Source organism: Pavona decussata, unplaced genomic scaffold, assembly GCF_977016875.1.
Source record: "Pavona decussata unplaced genomic scaffold, jaPavDecu1.1 SCAFFOLD_214, whole genome shotgun sequence".
Taxonomy (NCBI): Eukaryota; Metazoa; Cnidaria; class Anthozoa; order Scleractinia; family Agariciidae; genus Pavona; species Pavona decussata.
In genome coordinates, this window is record NW_028145619.1 from 3,585,580 (window position 1) to 3,601,700 (window position 16,121).

Below are 16,121 nucleotides of genomic sequence, written 5' to 3' on the forward strand. Positions count from 1 at the left end.
GATTACTGAGATCGGTTCCACGATCCTGAGAGACCGGAGACCGTTATATATATTCAGTCCGCTTTGAATGGTGTTTTGCAACAATAAAAGATAGCAACCAAAGCTTTGATTTATTTCGTCACGCATCTTATCTCAAAATTTGTCACTTTTGCTGCGACAACCTTTACAAGTATTAACGTTCTACGTAGTAAAACTTTTTGAAATTTTTATGGTAAATTATACATCCACTGAACAAATATGCTCACTGTCCGGGAACTTCCCCTAAGAATCGAGAAAAGAAATAAGGAAATTCAAATCTACCTCACTGAGACAAAAAAATGAAATCCAATCTTTACAAGGGTCGGAAAAGGCTTCGTTGCTTGAGAGAAATCTCGCTAAAACATGCAAAGAGGGAGGGAAACCGGAAAATGTCACGCTTCACGAAACCTGCAACTAAGTAAGGAGATTCTAAAATCTAATCGCAAATGTCTTAACTTTACTTTTAAATGCTCTCAACATTATTCGAAGTCTTCAAGAATTAGCCACACGGTAGTGTATTTTAAATATATTTACTGAAAAGAATATAATATTCGTCTTGTTTGTTGCTCTGCAACCACTGTTTCTTTTCAACATTCAGCGTCAATAATGTGATCATTTTTAATTCTCTTAACAAGCTTTGTTGTGACAAGTATCATCACCCGTCGACAGGCTCGTCACCCGGGTTATGGAATCATGCTTCTAAAAATGTGTAAAATGCAATTTCATTATGAGGTTTGTTTGCAAGTAATTCTTCTCGTCTTCTCGTCTCGTTCTTCCTTTAATGACTATTTTTGGTGCGAAATTAGTGCGTAAATTTAACCAAATGTCTATGTCGTGCGGCAAGAATTCCTTGTTATGGTTCTTCGTTGTTCATTTCGTCGTAGTTCGATGCCAACTTCCACATCTTCAACCTGGGGATTTAGTGCCTTCGTTTGAGTTACAAACACTTAACGGAATGATTGTGTACCCGGGGCACAGGAAAAGTAATGCGAGCTCGAAAATGCCTACACACCCGGTTATCTTGCAGTTGTTTACGAGGCGTTCGGCATTTTTGGAAGCGTTGTGGAGTAATGAGACTTCGCTAGAGAACTTCATTGAGCTTTCACCAGGGAACACTCATTATGTCTTCATGTCGACTTCAGATTCCAAGGCTGTGGAGGACGTTTTATGGATGAAAAGTCAGCTTTATAGGGCAATTGACAACTATCATCGGAGGTGTGTCAAATTTTGGAATTTTCTTGGACTCGTATTAGAGACAGTTTGCTCCTTGGAATTCTTGGTGGAGGTGCATGTACATGACATAGTATGACCCTTGTATGTCGGGCTTGCCTCTCGAAATCATTACCCATTTTGACATAAAACAGTTCAAAAACCATATCCCTTGGGTTCACACGTACCTATATAGTTCATATAAGGACTACCCCCATAGGAATTGGGGTTGGTATTAGTGACGAATGATTGGCAAGTGTCATTGATCTCTCTTCATTGTAGGAGCCCAAAGGGACATATGATGAGAATAATACACGTTGAGTAAATTAGTGTTCTACCAATCTATTTCCATTTATGATTCCTGCCCAGTGGATTTTTATCCTCTTGTCCCAAACTCCATTTAAAGGTATACTGATAGGAGAGGTTAAGGTGTGCTCCCTCCACTTTCCCTGTGTTCCCTCCACTTTCTTGGTCCCTTCCACTTTCCATCTCTTTTTTCTGTTGCAAACTGTTATGTAATATTTGCAAGCTATTATGTAATATTATTTTTCCTCCCTCTTCCTGCCATCATAATTAAATTTTGTCTTTGATCCTACTTCCCACCCTTCTGGTTCCTGTCCCCTTCTCCCCTGGTTCCTGCCCCACTCTCTCCTGGTTCCCATCCCCTTCTCTCCTAATCCCTGTCCCCTTCTCTCCTGTTCCCTGTAAACTTCCCTCCTCCCCTGGTTCCTGTCCCTTTCTCCCTTGTTCCCTGTCCCCTTCTTTTCTAGTTCCTGTTCCCTTCTCCCCTGGTTCCTGTCCCCTTCCTCCTAATCCCTGTCCCCTTCCTTCCTGTTCCCTGTCCTCTTCTTTCCTGTTCCTTCTTTCCAGGTTCCTGTTCCGTTCTCCCCTGGTTCCTGTCCCCTTCCTCCTAATCCCTGTCCCCTTCCCTCCTGTTCCCTGTCCCCTTCTCTCCTGTCCCTTGTTCCCTTCTTTCCAGGTTCCTGTTCCCTTCTCCCCTGGTTCCTGTTCCCTTCTCCCCTGGTTCCTGTTCCCTTCTCCCCTGTTCCTTGTCCCCTTCTTTTCTAGTTCTTGTTCCCCCCTCTCCTGGTTCCTGTTCCCTTCTCCCCTGTTCCTTGTCCCCTTCTTTTCTAGTTCTTGTTCCCTCCTCTCCTGGTTCCTGTTCCCTTCTCCCCTGGTTCCTCTTCCCTTCAAGTTCTCCCCTGATCCCTGTGCCCTTCTTCCCTGGTTACTTTCCTGTGTTACATGTACTTGTGCTTCCAGTCCCTGTCGCCTTTCACAGATCAGCTAAGACAGTCAGCCAGCTGTTGACCAATGGTCTGACATTAAAGGGGAGAATGTTCAGTTAGGGGCAGATCTGGGGAGAGACTTGAGAGGATGGCAATCCTGTTATGAGATGTTGGCATCATGGTGGACCCTTGGTTTATGACCACCCTATTAATATCCTCTATTCATGTACCTGTTCAAAAATATTTTTTACAGGATTATGCTAAATAAGTTCAGAATTTTATGGGAGCAAAGTTACTTAAGAGTACGTACTAAGCTAAGGATAAATCAGGTTTATAAATTCACTAAAGAAATGAAACATACATGTGTTACCTTTAGTAACAATAAATTGATTTAATATTTTACCTAACCAAGGAATCCTTCTTTAGGAAAAAACATCTACTTGAACGAAATTTAAAAAGAACTTGCCAGCAAGACCACACAAGCAGTGGACATCATAGTGGACATCATGATGAGTATTTAGAGAAAGAACCATTTGTTAAATTATCACAACTCAGGCACCACTATGTGCCCAGGATTTCTAGCTGCAACAAGAATTGGATACAGTCATGGAAGGATCGGCTTCATTTTGTTAATCTACCAACATACGATCTTGGAAACTGGATTCCTTATGCATCAATGCACTGGCCTTGCTTTGGCTCAGGCTGTGCACTTGCTCAAGTTGTAATCAACTCAAAGGAAGGTATGTAGTGTTATATATTTGTCTTACTAAGTTTTTGAAAAGGTGACCAATGAAACCTTGAGCACTTTTTGCGAAACGGCACCAGGGCACAGGTTACTGCGAAATGGAGAAGAAAGGAGAAAGAAGAGAGTGGCCAATTCACTGGCTGTTTTGTCTTTTTCACAGTAAAGCGTGTGCATTTCAGAAATTAGTCTCTGTTTGGCTTAAACATTGTTCTCAAAATTTCACAGTTTTCCTCTGAGTGAAAGTAGTTCATTTTTCAGACAATCTTTCAGCTGCAGTCTATTTACTAATTTAAAATTAATATCCTGGGAGATTCTCATAATTTGACAACTACCATCAGGATGATTGTTCTCTGAAATTTGACAATATCTACAAATTGTAGTGTTTTCTCATATTTGTGGCCTGCAAACTATTTGATGTAGTCTCTCTGGCTCCCTCTCCACTCTCAAGGACAATATTAAAAGAAAAATGTTAAGTTGTTGATTCTCATGAAGAGAGAATTTGCTCAAAATGCCCATGAACAAAAATTCATTTTTTACTTTTATTTGATGATTGATTATTATACACCCTCATGTACTCTGCCATGCACTCTGTTCATGTTTAAACTGTCATCAATCCCTATTAACTCTCTTGTCCTCATTCTCATCTGTTTCTGTATTCATGGTTCAGTTTAGATTACATGTGCACATTTATAATACAATGACAGTGTTTGGCTAAAAGGTATATTAATTAACAAATTGACAACAGTTTTCTATAGTGTTATACTCTTATTTACCATATAAGACCATAAAATGACAACATAAAATTTTCAAAACTAATTATTAAGTGGAACCATGATCTGCAGATGTGTGGTTTCACTACAAAGCTTTCAGTTTTTTACAATAACATGGAAAAAGTATGAGCTGAATTTGCTTTATTTTCAGTTGAGATTTAAGCTCATGCATTACATCTGATGTCATTTTTATTGCTCTTATAGACAATAACTATGAGCCAGTCAGTGTGCAGGAATTTTGACAGTAGTATAAAACACAATATGGTGATCAACATGATTATGTGATTTAGTTTAAGCATGCATGTATTGGATTAACGTAAACTAACTAATTTTAAATCGTTAAAAATACATTGAATAAAACTTATGTGTTTTTGTGTAGGTGAGGTGATACTGGTAGCACAAAGACTGGATGCCAGATATGACTGGCTGCCGTCACCTCATAACCTGGCTCATAAGCATGCTCACTTTAATATTGCTTTCTATGGAAATGCTTGCAACTTTCAATCGGAGTGGGAAGAAAGTAAAACAGATGAGGGTGGTGATTATCATGAGGAGCATAAAAATCACAAGGGCAAAGGAAGTGAAGGAAGAATTGCTCTGGTGTCTCCTGGAGGATGCTCTTTATTTACAAAGGTGACTGGGTTGCAATATTAATTATTTGCTAGTTAATAATTTACTGATAATGATAATTAAACAATAGTGTTTCTCTTGAGGGACTATGGTCTGTTACTTGCCTTGCTGAAATTGTTTTTATATTGTCTTCTTCCCAACAGTCACTGAGACTGCCATTTCCAATAATTACTTTAGCTCACCAATCTGACCTTTAAGTTGACTAATGAACAATGTACATGATAAAATACAATGAAAGCAAACTGTTTACAAGTTAAAAAATTAGAAAAATAAATGGGTGGTTTTGTCACAGACAAGTTATGTCTGTCTGGGCATTTTCACCGTATGGACACTGTAGCTACGGCTGATAGTGTCTCTCTGCAGATGAACACTATCATGTCACATGATCAATTTAAACCAGTCAGGCTTGGAGAAAAAATAGTGGTGAACTATAAGTGACATTAGTAGGTGGTTACCAGGGTGTGTGTGTGTGTGGGGGGGGGGGGGGGGGAGGGGGTAGTGTGGGGAAGGAGGGGTCAGTAAGCCAACTAGGAGTGCCTGGTGGGGTATTAGTGCTAATGTCCAGGTACCAGTTACATGCAGAGTCTTTGTTACAGTAGCAGAACATCATTTTATGAGCATTTCTCCAATTTTCTTTTACCCCTAAGAAGCAACATTAGGCAGATTATTATACTGTCAATTGACATCAATTTGTTCTGAGCAGGCACTGTAACACTAACAGGATTATAAGCTGTAGCTACAACTGTGGACCTTCTGAAAATGAATAAAGTTGGTGCTGTTGGAGCAGCATTTTTTATCAAAAATATAGGACATGACCATCAAGGACAAAATGTCTGATGTTCAAACAAATTCTCCCAACTAGTATCATAACAAATATATTTAGAGCAGTCAGGAGAACATGTATATTGATACTGAGGCTTAAATTTAAGGCTTTTTCTGCTTTTCTTTTTTTCACTTTTCGTTAAACAGATTAACCACATGAGTAAGGCAGGAGTTCATGCAGTGATTCTTTATCCGGAAGAGCACAAGCCAATAAAAGAGCTGGCTTGTGATGGTCATCATTGCTTCATACCCCTTCATATATCAGCATCAATGATTCCACACCAGGATGGAGTCCACATAAAAAAGTTGTTGCTTGCTAATATGAAGCTCTATGTATCATACCAGTTTACTCCTCAAGAGAATTTCTTTTTGGCTATTGATGGTCAGGGGAAACTTGCAGAAGTAGGCTTGTTTCTCTACCCATCAATGAAATTCATGGCGTATGAGGCCAAGTGGTAAGTCCTTAATTTATGCATTTCACAATCAACGAGGCAAGCTTAAGGGTGGTACCTACTAATACCAAAGTATTTTTGCTAGGTTTGTGACTTTGCAGAAAAGCAAATCTTAGCAAGGGCTATTGGAATCCAAAAAGAAAATTGAGGGTAACCACACATTTTTCAGAGATAATTAAGTAACAATAATTCTAAAAATGGTGCTGGTAATGGTATTTATATACCGCATTTTTTATATACATATTCAAATGCGGTTTACTTTACTTCAGTGCAAGGATGGAATCAGACATCAGCATATATATATACAAAACAATGTATGGCATTTTTTTCCCAAATTGAAGCTTATGATTACTCCTAATTTTCTTCTCGGATTCCAATAACCCTTGCCAAGATCTGCTTTTCCTGTGTACAATCGAACCTCCTTATTACGGACACCAAGGGGACAGGAATAAGTGTCTGTATTATAGAGGTGTCCGTTTTAGAGAGGTAGGCCTTACATGGATTTCTGTCTCTCATGGACCAAGTGAACTGTCGGTAATAGAGAGGTGTCCGTAAGGAAAGGGTCCACTGTAGTTATAAACTGTGCAAAAATATGTCTGTTTTAGCAGGCACCCCTGTTAAGAAACCTGACTTTCTCGCGAGATGAGCAGAACGTATGCGTGGTAGCAAAAGGAGGCACCGTCCTTAAGCAGGTTCAAAACACCTGCTTTTATTTACCTTGACCACTGTTCACTGTGCGCCATTGGCTGGTGAGGTGGCAGTCCAGAGTTGGTGTGTTGATTTCTGCCTTTGTGCCAACCGTCATGAGCCGCACTGATTTCAGCTTGTTGAAAGACAATTCACCTGTTCTTGTTGTCTTTTGGACCATTTAAATGACTTCTCCAAATGAAAGCAATGACACATTTTTGCTCATTTCTTCAGGTTTAACTACAAAACAGATCTAATTCACAACTTGACTGGCAGTGCAAGAATAATCCATGTGTTTAACCATTCTCTGATGAAGGGAGAGAGTGGAGCAGTGAAAACTATCGACCTTCCACCACTTGAGGGTCAGTGCAGTCTTCTTTTAGAATATTTTAGAAGCTTTCAACACAAGATCTGGGGCACTGTATTTAGTGACTGATTTTTTAGTTACTATAGTGTATTTTAGGAAACTTGCCCATTTCTGAAGAGTTCCTCCTTAATGTGTATTTGATGTTGGACTTCATAAACTTTCTATTTAAATGGAAGTTATTGTGTGTTCTTCAGTTGTGACTGTTTTTTGCAGCAGTGCTTGTTTAATCTGCTCTCCTTTTTGTTCTATTTTGATTACAGAATTGCAGCTTTACAGAAATGTGGAGCTTGACATGTCACTGTACTGCCCTGGTAAAAGTGATTACTCGTGTCCGCACTGGGACCATCTTGTCCACTTGACAGTCTGCTGTGATAAAAAGAGTCCCCTCTGTGGGGAGGAGCTAGGACGGTGGATAACACCATATAGGAGGTGAGATCAAAAAACTTAAGATTGCCTAAGAAGCCTTTTGACATGAGCTATCCAAGTGTAAGAGATGATCCTTCAAGATTGTTAGTGTTTCACGGAAAGAAGAGAGGCATTGTAAAGTTTTAATGTGTTGCAGTAGGGAATGCACATTGGCAGATGATGAAAAAAGGATAATGGTGACAATGATGATGGTGATGATGATGGTGATGACGATGATGATGATGATGATGATGATGATGATGCTGATGATGATGGTGATGTGACAATTATGATGATGACGATGATGAAGATGATGATGATGATGATGATAAAAATGATGATGCAATAAACACCCTTTGATTCCATTTTTGTTATATTCGACAGGGCCATCGGACGTTGGTTGACGAATATTACACCTCTTTTACCTCTGTTCACATCTGAAAAGTGTACTCTTCAAATGAAACACCCGTCATGGGAAAGAGCTTGGAAACCGTCACTGAATATTAGGCTTTCTGATCACATCAAATGTAAGTACATTCCAAAAAAAAAAAAATGAAAGAAAGAAAGAAACACTTAAACTTTATTGAAAGAATATTCTTTTGTCTCTGTTGTGTCTATGAGTGCCAGTTATTGGGGGGGGGGGGGGGGACTGCACCTTTTGCAACGTCTTACATGGTTGGTGGAGAGTCCAAAAGAACGAACAACAGAACAATGCTCCCAACCCTAAGAAACATGCAGCTGTGGGTTATCAGGGTCCAGTGAAAATAGGGCTTTTGACAGGTGTAGGTATACTGAGAAATTAAACACCCCCAAATTTCGTTGTCATCGGCAACTGTCATTCAAAAGGAAGCACTCTCAACAGGAAGAAAATAGTAGAAAGGTTACTGAGACTAACAAAGCGACGGTCATTTACCATGTCAAATGTGGTTTAAGAAAAATGTGGAAAACGAATAGAAATACACAAAAGTACTGCCAACCTTTAGCCTTGTTTTTAGTGACCAAACTAAAGGATTTCGTTTCAGTTCAGTCTCAGTAAAACTCCCATTAAAATTTTAAGAATTACAAGGTCTGACCTTGCGGAAAAGTGAAAACAAACAAATTAAAAAAAAACTACCACTTAAACTTAATAAAGAAACAACCAACAAAACATAGAGGGTCATTTTAACACTCATTAAGCTTTGTAGAGATTCAACTGGGCTTAATACGTCAGATTGAGGAAAGTAGTAATGCTCAGCAGCATTCATCTTCTCGTTTTTAAAATCTAACGTTCTCTGGCTGAAAATGGTTTTAAAGAAATAAGCTTTCTGCTACCAGACTTCAGCCTTTGACGAATGTCTGTCTGGTAGCCGAAAGCTAATTTCGTTAAAAACATTTTCAGCTAGAGAACGCGTTTAGATTTTAAGATGTATAATCCTGGTTACTCATCTATTTTTACAACCTCTTCTTGTTGTTATTTATTTTTATTGTTATTTTACTTTAGTTTCAAAACACCAATACAGTGGAAGACGCGAGGACGAGTACAATGTTCCTTACAAGATCATCAAGTTATTTAGAGGCGGTAAATTCGACAAAAACTACAACAAACGTTATCATACGTTTTCATTCAAGATACCGGAAGAAACAGAACAAGTCAAACTTGTGGCGACAATCAGCGGACACGGCAGCGACAATAATGGCTGCGCAGAATTTTGCGTCACGTCGCATCATTTTATTGTTAACGGACATTCAAATGTTAAAGTGTTTAAGAATGCGGCTACTGCTATGGGCTGCGCTAACAGAGTCAGCGACGGAGCAGTGCCTAATGAACACGGTACGTGGTTGTACGGTCGTGATGGCTGGTGTTGCGGCAAAGATGTGGTACCGTGGGTGACCGATATCACAGAGCAAATTCATATCGGGGAGGGGAGGGAGAACAAAGTGAAGTATTTTGGTTGGTTTAATGGTTCAGACCCTCACCCTACTAGAGCACCGGGGTATATTGTTATGAGGTCTTATCTGGTGTATTACAAGTCTGTCGAGGATGAATTGTCTGATGGTCCATAAGGAAATGACTTGGTTATGGGGAGCAGGGATAGCGCAGTGCTGAGAGCACTCGCCTCCCACCAAAGTGGGCCCGGACTCGATTCCTGCATTCGCGTCATATGTCGTTTGAGTTTGTTGTTGGTTCTCATCCTTGATACGAGAGGTTTTTCTCCATTTTCCCCTCTCCATCATTTCCATGTTTCAGTTCGATTTGGAGAGTGTCCTCAAAAGGCCATTTCCGAGTTGCTTTGAACCTCATTATGAAAGCTAGGCTAAGTGCAAAGTTTTTTAATATGAAATTTAGTTTTCATTTATACAAACAAAATTAATTTTCACATGAAAAGCTTTGCACTTAGCCCTTCGTTCAGAATGAGGTTCACAGCAACTCAGAAATGGTCTATTCGTGCTCTACGCTAAAGAAATTGGCACTTAAAATAAAGTGATTTATTTATATATTTATCAGCGATACAAGTCTGGTGGGAAATTCATCACAGGTTTCATTGCCGTTACAGTGGTTTTCAATCGAGCGTCGAGAGAAAATTCGTGACTGCCTTAGTTTTGTTTATTGTGCTCTGTGATTGGTTAGCAAACCTCACGCCACTTTCTCGACCAATAAGAAAGAAAAGCAAAACGTACGCTACGAATTATGGGTAAACGTACCAGACGTCATCTTTTTAGTTACGGCGGATTGTGACTTTCTCGCGCGCATTTTCCCGCGCTTGTGCGTCTTTTGTAGTTGACCATAGAAATTACTTTATTTTTGGTTTTACGACACTCATTTGAAGACCTCTCTAAACAGAGCGGTTTTCAACTGAGTGTCGAAAGTAATTGCGTTTTTGCTTTGGTTTAGCATTACTACGCTCTGTGATTGGTTGATAAAACTCGCGCCACTTTCTCAACCAATAAGATGTAAAACCAAAAGTAATCGTGCCTCGTTCGCACGCGTTTTCCCGCGCTTGGCGCCGGCTACATGCACTTGCTTTAAATTCTGATTGGTTCATTGCGCTGTTTGCGTCTGTTGTGATTGGCCAGAGTAATTACTTTGGTTTTGGTTTTACGACACTCGATTGAAAACCGCTCTATTCTTGATGTAACTTGTTTTCTATATACAGCATTTTTGCAACAGTAACAGGAACAATTTTCTGCTATCGTTACTGCGAGGCAAGATTGAAAATGGCTCCAGTTCAGTATTTATTACCAGAGAAATGATATGGACAATATTTATTTTTTTAAAACATTTCAAGTCAAAATCTTGGATATCGCCAGTATAGGTCTGACTTAAAATATTTATTGCTAGGAGATATTTAATATATACAATATTTTTGTCAACTAGAAACTGACTGTCAGTTTGTTTAAAAAATATGAAATTTAAGGAATCTTATTTTACCAAATACAATATGTCAGAGACATTGTTGACGATGTCAATCGTTAAATTAGGTTTAAACCCAGTTAAGATTTTTACGATACATGAAAAGTAATGTATGCAATTCTAGTTTGGTCTCGAGTCTTATAATTAGCAAAAGGCCGTTTCATCTCTTCAGAAGAAATTCAAACTTAATTTTTGAAAGAAAATGTATTCGTAATCGTTTTGTAATTACTAAATACGAAAGACAAAGTTGTCCTTAATGAGTTAAGAATACTTTTGAAAAAGGTTCTTACATTGTGTTAAAAAAGGATTTCATTTAAAGGAAAGATTTCCTTTGTTAAAAAAATTAAATGACGTCATATTTAAATGAAAAATTGTCCTTAGTGAGTTAAGAATACTCTAAAAACGTTTCTTACATTATGTTAAAAAGTATTTCATTTAAAGAAAAGATTTCCTTAGTTAGTTAAAAAAAAATAAATGATGGCGCGATATTTACAGAAGTTAATTGACAAAGAACTTCTAATCGTCTCGAATAATGATCACATCTTTGTCCGCTCTCGTTGAAACTTTGAGTCCTTTGTGTTCCAGTATCTTCTGTCTCACAATGTCAACTCGTTCCTTCAGATTCAACACGTCAATGACCGTATATGGAATTGCATTTTCTTGCAACACAGCCTCCATTTTGTCCGTGTAGGTCAGAAGCTCGTCCATCTTGGGAACGAGGCGAATTCCATCCGGCTGTACGCATTCTGGGAAGGGTCGCACAACGAACACCAACGAATTCCTATACCTGAGGAACGAGAGAATCGAAATGAGTTTGTGATCGATGACGACTAAAGAAATAAGAGCCAGCGGAGCGGAATAGCAGACATGTTAGGTTTATACAGTAATGACTTTAAAACTACAACTTTGGACAAAACTACAATTATCGACAAATTTTTTCGGGAAAAGTTCTCAACCAGGCGACAGAAAGTGGGTCTCTATTATTGACATTCGCACATTTATTACTTTCGTATGTTTAGGCCTTTGTTTGTCGTCTCCCCTCCCCCCTGCCTCCCCTGTTCAATGTTGGATTCCCCACAATCCATATACTCGAAAAGATTCACTTTTTAAGCCCAACATTGAAACAGGGGAGGGGAAGAAAGTCTAATCAAGGTACAGCTTTGGAATCTCCCCAAGATTATTTTCGACGATTGTAGTCGAGACAGACGCAAAATACGTGCGTGGGTATTTCCTCCATCTCTTTGAGAGGTACCACAGACAGGATCATCAAAAAAAACCTTTCCTTCTCCCTCCCCCTCATTTAATGAATGTTGATCCCCCAGGCGTCTCTTCGGAGGAAGATGATCAATATTGGTAAACTTGATAGGTGAAGGGGCTGAATTTTGGACGTACAAAACACTGTGAAATGTGCCAGCTCTGGAAATAGTGTCTCATGGTTGTAGATATTGAGTAAACATACAGGCCCACCGCCTGTTCTACTAACACCGCTTTGCATAATACAAAGGCCAACCAAAGTACACAAGACTGTTGAAGAGAACGTTAAGGGTTTGGTATACAGGCTGTTATACGCGCTCCCTTTTATGTGCCATTTGTGCTTACAATGCAGTGGTGATCTTGTACTGCTACGACGGTGATAGCAACAAGCCCGTTACAAAACCCTGATAAGCAATAGGTCAGCACTACACCTGCGTTAAAAATGTTTGCACATTTTTTGACCTTTTCTGTAAAACAACATCGTGAAGTGACCGAATTCAAAGAAATATGGAGAAGGTGAATTTTTTCCCTTTTGAAAAACTCGTTACGAGGAATCCAATTTATGCGTAGTTTGGCTACATTGCACAAGGTGAACGAGTTGGAGTACATGTAATCCCCTGAATCGGAAAAAAAGTACAAAACACGTGAAGTCATATTTCAAAGTCGGACATGTTGGCGTTGCCATCGTGGTTGCTTTTTAAAAAACGTCCACATAAACTTATGAAGGAAATCACTTCGGTGAAGGAGGCTCTGAAAAGTGATCTTAATTACCATCAAATTTGGTGAACTTTTACATAGAATTTCTCGAAGAATTTTTGATGGTTTGAGAAGCTATATAAAATTCATCCATTTCCAACGCCTCGAAGTTAGTTTAAAAAACTCGGTTGCGCTACGTTTCTTCAAACCACTTCACGGTGTTTCAAAATCGGATGAAGCACTCTTCAATTCCTCGTGTTTAATATATTACGTAATAAGTCCAGAAATTACTGAGTTGCAACGTGAGAAATGGATAGTTGAAAATGGTGGAGTGTACCATAATGAAGCTTAGGCCTGTTCCAAACGTCGTGCTACTGCCGTGCCGAACTTAAACCAGTTTGACCCGGCAGTGGTTTCAAACGTCGAATTTATTCAGTCGCCGGCGCCAAATTCTAAAATATAGAAATGAGTAAAACGAGCAAATTAACCCAAAATACATTAAAATAATTTATGAATTTAGTTCGGCACGGCAATAGCACGCCGTTTGAAACCAAGTCGCGCTAACGCCGTGCGGTACGACGGAGCCTGTCGTGGCCGTGCTAAATGGTCGTGCCGAACTTAATTCAGCCTGCCGAACTAAATGGTTTCAAACGTCGTGCTACTGCCGTGTTTAAGTCGAATTAAATTCTTGAATTTAGTTCGGTATGGCAGTAGCGCGACGTTTGGAACAGGCCTGATATGTTACAAGACACTTTTCTCTTGGAACTCCTGCAACTTGTGGCGCAACGCCGTTGGGAAGCAATGCCCTCTCAACATCCCCTCCAGTGAATTTGCATGTTTCGCAACAAAAACTTACGTCGACCTGACTTGCGGGAAAAGTTCTTGTGACAACGTTGCGATATGCGTTGCATGTTTTCTGCAATTTGCAACACAGCACTCCCATCAGCATTGTGTTGCAAGTTAAAGGAGAAAAAAAGCGGTATGTAACAGCGCCCGTAGGCACAAACGCAGACATTTGGATTACATCGCCACTCGTTTTTCTCATATTGAAGAGTGAAGACGATAATAAAGACTCAAAAATGCGACTGTTCTCAGGATCTTTTAAGTAAAGTTATTTGAAAGTTATACAATGTCTCCACCCCACCGCAAAATGTCGCCTCTACACAATGTCAACTGCTTGGATTTTTAGTTTAAACAAGTTTTAAGGGCCGAAGTCTAATTCCCAGAATTCATTTTCTGACCTGGAAGTTACTCTCAACGAAACCTTTTTGGCAGGCTTTCAGGGCTTCGGATGGTCAGTTGCTAGTTAAAGCATTTAACAAAGATATTCGAAGATATTCTGCTAACTTATTTGCATAAATAAATCAAGCATCGAATGAGATTTTATTATTCAAACTCAATTCTTTTAGCAAGTCCATTCTTGACAATGCTGTTGGATACATCGAAACGTCGAATAATGTTACTTTTAAGTTTTCGTTCAGTGCTTGGGTCCATTAAAGATACTTTTCAACATATGTAAATAGGAATTTTGATCCCCCAAGAATACGCAAGGCAATTATTTTCTGCATATTCATGTTAAGAACTCCACACAGAATTTTTCTAAAGCCAGCGACACACCTGGCGATTTTATACGCCGATCGCGGCGAATGACACACTTGGCGATTTTTTTCGCCGATCGCGGCGATGTGGCAGTTTGAAAAGTCATGTGGTTAAATCGCTCAGCCTGATGGGTTGACTTTACTGGCGATTCGCAGCAATGGCCGTAGGAAATCGCGGGAACGGGCACACTTGGCGAATGCCGACGAATTTAATCGCCGATATCTGACATGCCAGATATCGGCGATTTTATACGCCGATCGCGGCGATCGGCGTATAAAATCGCCAAGTGTGTCGCTGGCTTAAGGTAACTTCGAAGACCAGAGGCGACTAACAACAGACGTTTTACCGCACTTTCCCTTGGTTGCCTTGAATAAGGATCAGACATAACGACTTTAAGTAGAATCTCAGTAGAGAAATTAAGGGACACTTTTCTTGGTTAAAGTAAACTAAATCAGCTGATTCAGTTGAATATATTTTCAAAGCTTGATATTGATCACTGAAACATGTCTACTTTGCAAGAGAGCCTCGACTTTGGAACGATCTCGACGTCAGATTATAAGTTAACAGAATTAAACCCGAAAAATGGAAAGAAAACCTTGCTTACATATCAGATTAGCTTAGATTGGGCCAGAACCTTGGAGATTAACTCCAGTGTGGCCTTTTAAAGCTTTTTAACAATAGAATAAGGCAGACATTGTTTAGATTTTTCGGTTTGCTTGAGTACGCTTTAAGGATTGAGTGGACCCAAACAAACAATCGCTGCGCTATGCCCTCTCATCAGTTTAGAGTTTGAGAAATTTTAGCCGATTCTGGCCACGAAAAAACAATCATGACCGTGACGCCATGTTACTTCTCCAACAAACGCCTCAAAACTGTTAAATTATAACTTTTAAGTCGCTTGATTGAATTGTAAACGTTCGATCGAATTAAATGAATTCAAATGAAGGGGACAATAGTACCTAAGAGTATGTTCAATTCGTTATTGAGTGTTCTACGATCTAAACTTTCCTCAGTATAACCCTTACCATTTTCGATCTTGGCCGTTCAATAGAATGAAAACGAAAAATAAACAATTCCGTTTGCGTCTAACGTCTCACCTGTTAATGCACTCTTTGCAAGACGGCAAATTTAAAAGCCTCGTCATGCTTTCTTCTCCCAAGTAAACTAGTGCGTAAACCAGTGGATCGATTCCTCTGTCAGCGATGTAAGATGTTCCATTTCCTGCATTGCGCCCCTCAACTTCGCACTGTGCTTCCAGAATCTTTTCTTGTAATCCCTCGAACTTTGCCGGGTTGATCTTAGGATCAAAGTCTTCGCGTCGTAAATTTAAATCCTTGATTACCTTTCTTGCCACTTCAGCTTCAACATGAAGGTTCAATTCTTTGCCGACTTCATTGACCAATGTAGTTTTTCCCGTGCTGTGTGCTCCGCAGATAAACACGCGAAGCATTGTTGTCGGTTGCGATTTTTCAGTTTGACAATTTTCTTTTGACGACGGTTTTACTTTCTACGCGTCGGTAACCGGTTCGTTGACTAATATCAACTGAAAATTATTTCCCCCAGCTTTGAAAAATATTTTAAACTTTCCTTTCTAGCACTCACGGCGCTGTTTCTTTGAATAAATTCGCAATTAAAACTCGAAAAATCACATAATCACGCGAAATCCTTGAGACATGACGTTTTCAGTTTCTAAACAGCTGTCTGAGTGGATAAATGACATTTATAAATATGCAAAAATTATCCGTGATGCGTTATCGACCTTACCCCAATAGAGAAAGGATTGGCGAAGAGAAAGGAAAAAGATTCCTAAATTTCTCAGCCATGAATTCTTCAAATCGAAATAACGT

The 16,121-nt window shown here is 39.5% G+C and overlaps 2 protein-coding genes across 2 annotated transcripts; one reads left to right on the forward strand and one right to left on the reverse strand.

The window, feature by feature from the left end:
* The first annotated feature begins 682 nt into the window (after nt 1–682).
* On the forward strand, nt 683–11,200 carry LOC146460344 (uncharacterized). The gene is made up of 8 exons (XM_085088479.1): nt 683–1,233; nt 2,883–3,196; nt 4,351–4,604; nt 5,571–5,878; nt 6,797–6,924; nt 7,190–7,358; nt 7,719–7,861; nt 8,815–11,200. Exons 1-8 carry the CDS (start codon nt 800–802, stop codon nt 9,375–9,377), a joined length of 2,313 nt encoding a protein of 770 aa, XP_084944605.1. The 5' UTR covers nt 683–799; the 3' UTR covers nt 9,378–11,200.
* On the reverse strand, nt 10,625–15,976 carry LOC146460345 (uncharacterized). The gene is made up of 2 exons (XM_085088482.1): nt 15,372–15,976; nt 10,625–11,512 (listed from the first exon to the last, which is right to left on the reverse strand). Exons 1-2 carry the CDS (start codon nt 15,722–15,724, stop codon nt 11,242–11,244), a joined length of 624 nt encoding a protein of 207 aa, XP_084944608.1. The 5' UTR covers nt 15,725–15,976; the 3' UTR covers nt 10,625–11,241.
* Nucleotides 15,977–16,121: the final 145 nt, after the last annotated feature.

Bases quoted from the DNA above. Each gene is read 5' to 3' on its own strand.
- LOC146460344 (XM_085088479.1), top strand. From the start codon at position 800: ATGACTATTTTTGGTGCGAAATTAGTGCGTAAATTTAACCAAATGTCT. The intron at 1,234-2,882 runs GTGTGTCAAATT...ATCCTTCTTTAG, and splicing joins ATTGACAACTATCATCGGAG to GAAAAAACATCTACTTGAAC. The intron at 5,879-6,796 runs GTAAGTCCTTAA...TCATTTCTTCAG, and splicing joins ATGGCGTATGAGGCCAAGTG to GTTTAACTACAAAACAGATC.
- LOC146460345 (XM_085088482.1), bottom strand. From the start codon at position 15,724: ATGCTTCGCGTGTTTATCTGCGGAGCACACAGCACGGGAAAAACTACA. The intron at 11,513-15,371 runs GTGAGACGTTAG...CTCGTTCCTCAG, and splicing joins TGCAAAGAGTGCATTAACAG to GTATAGGAATTCGTTGGTGT.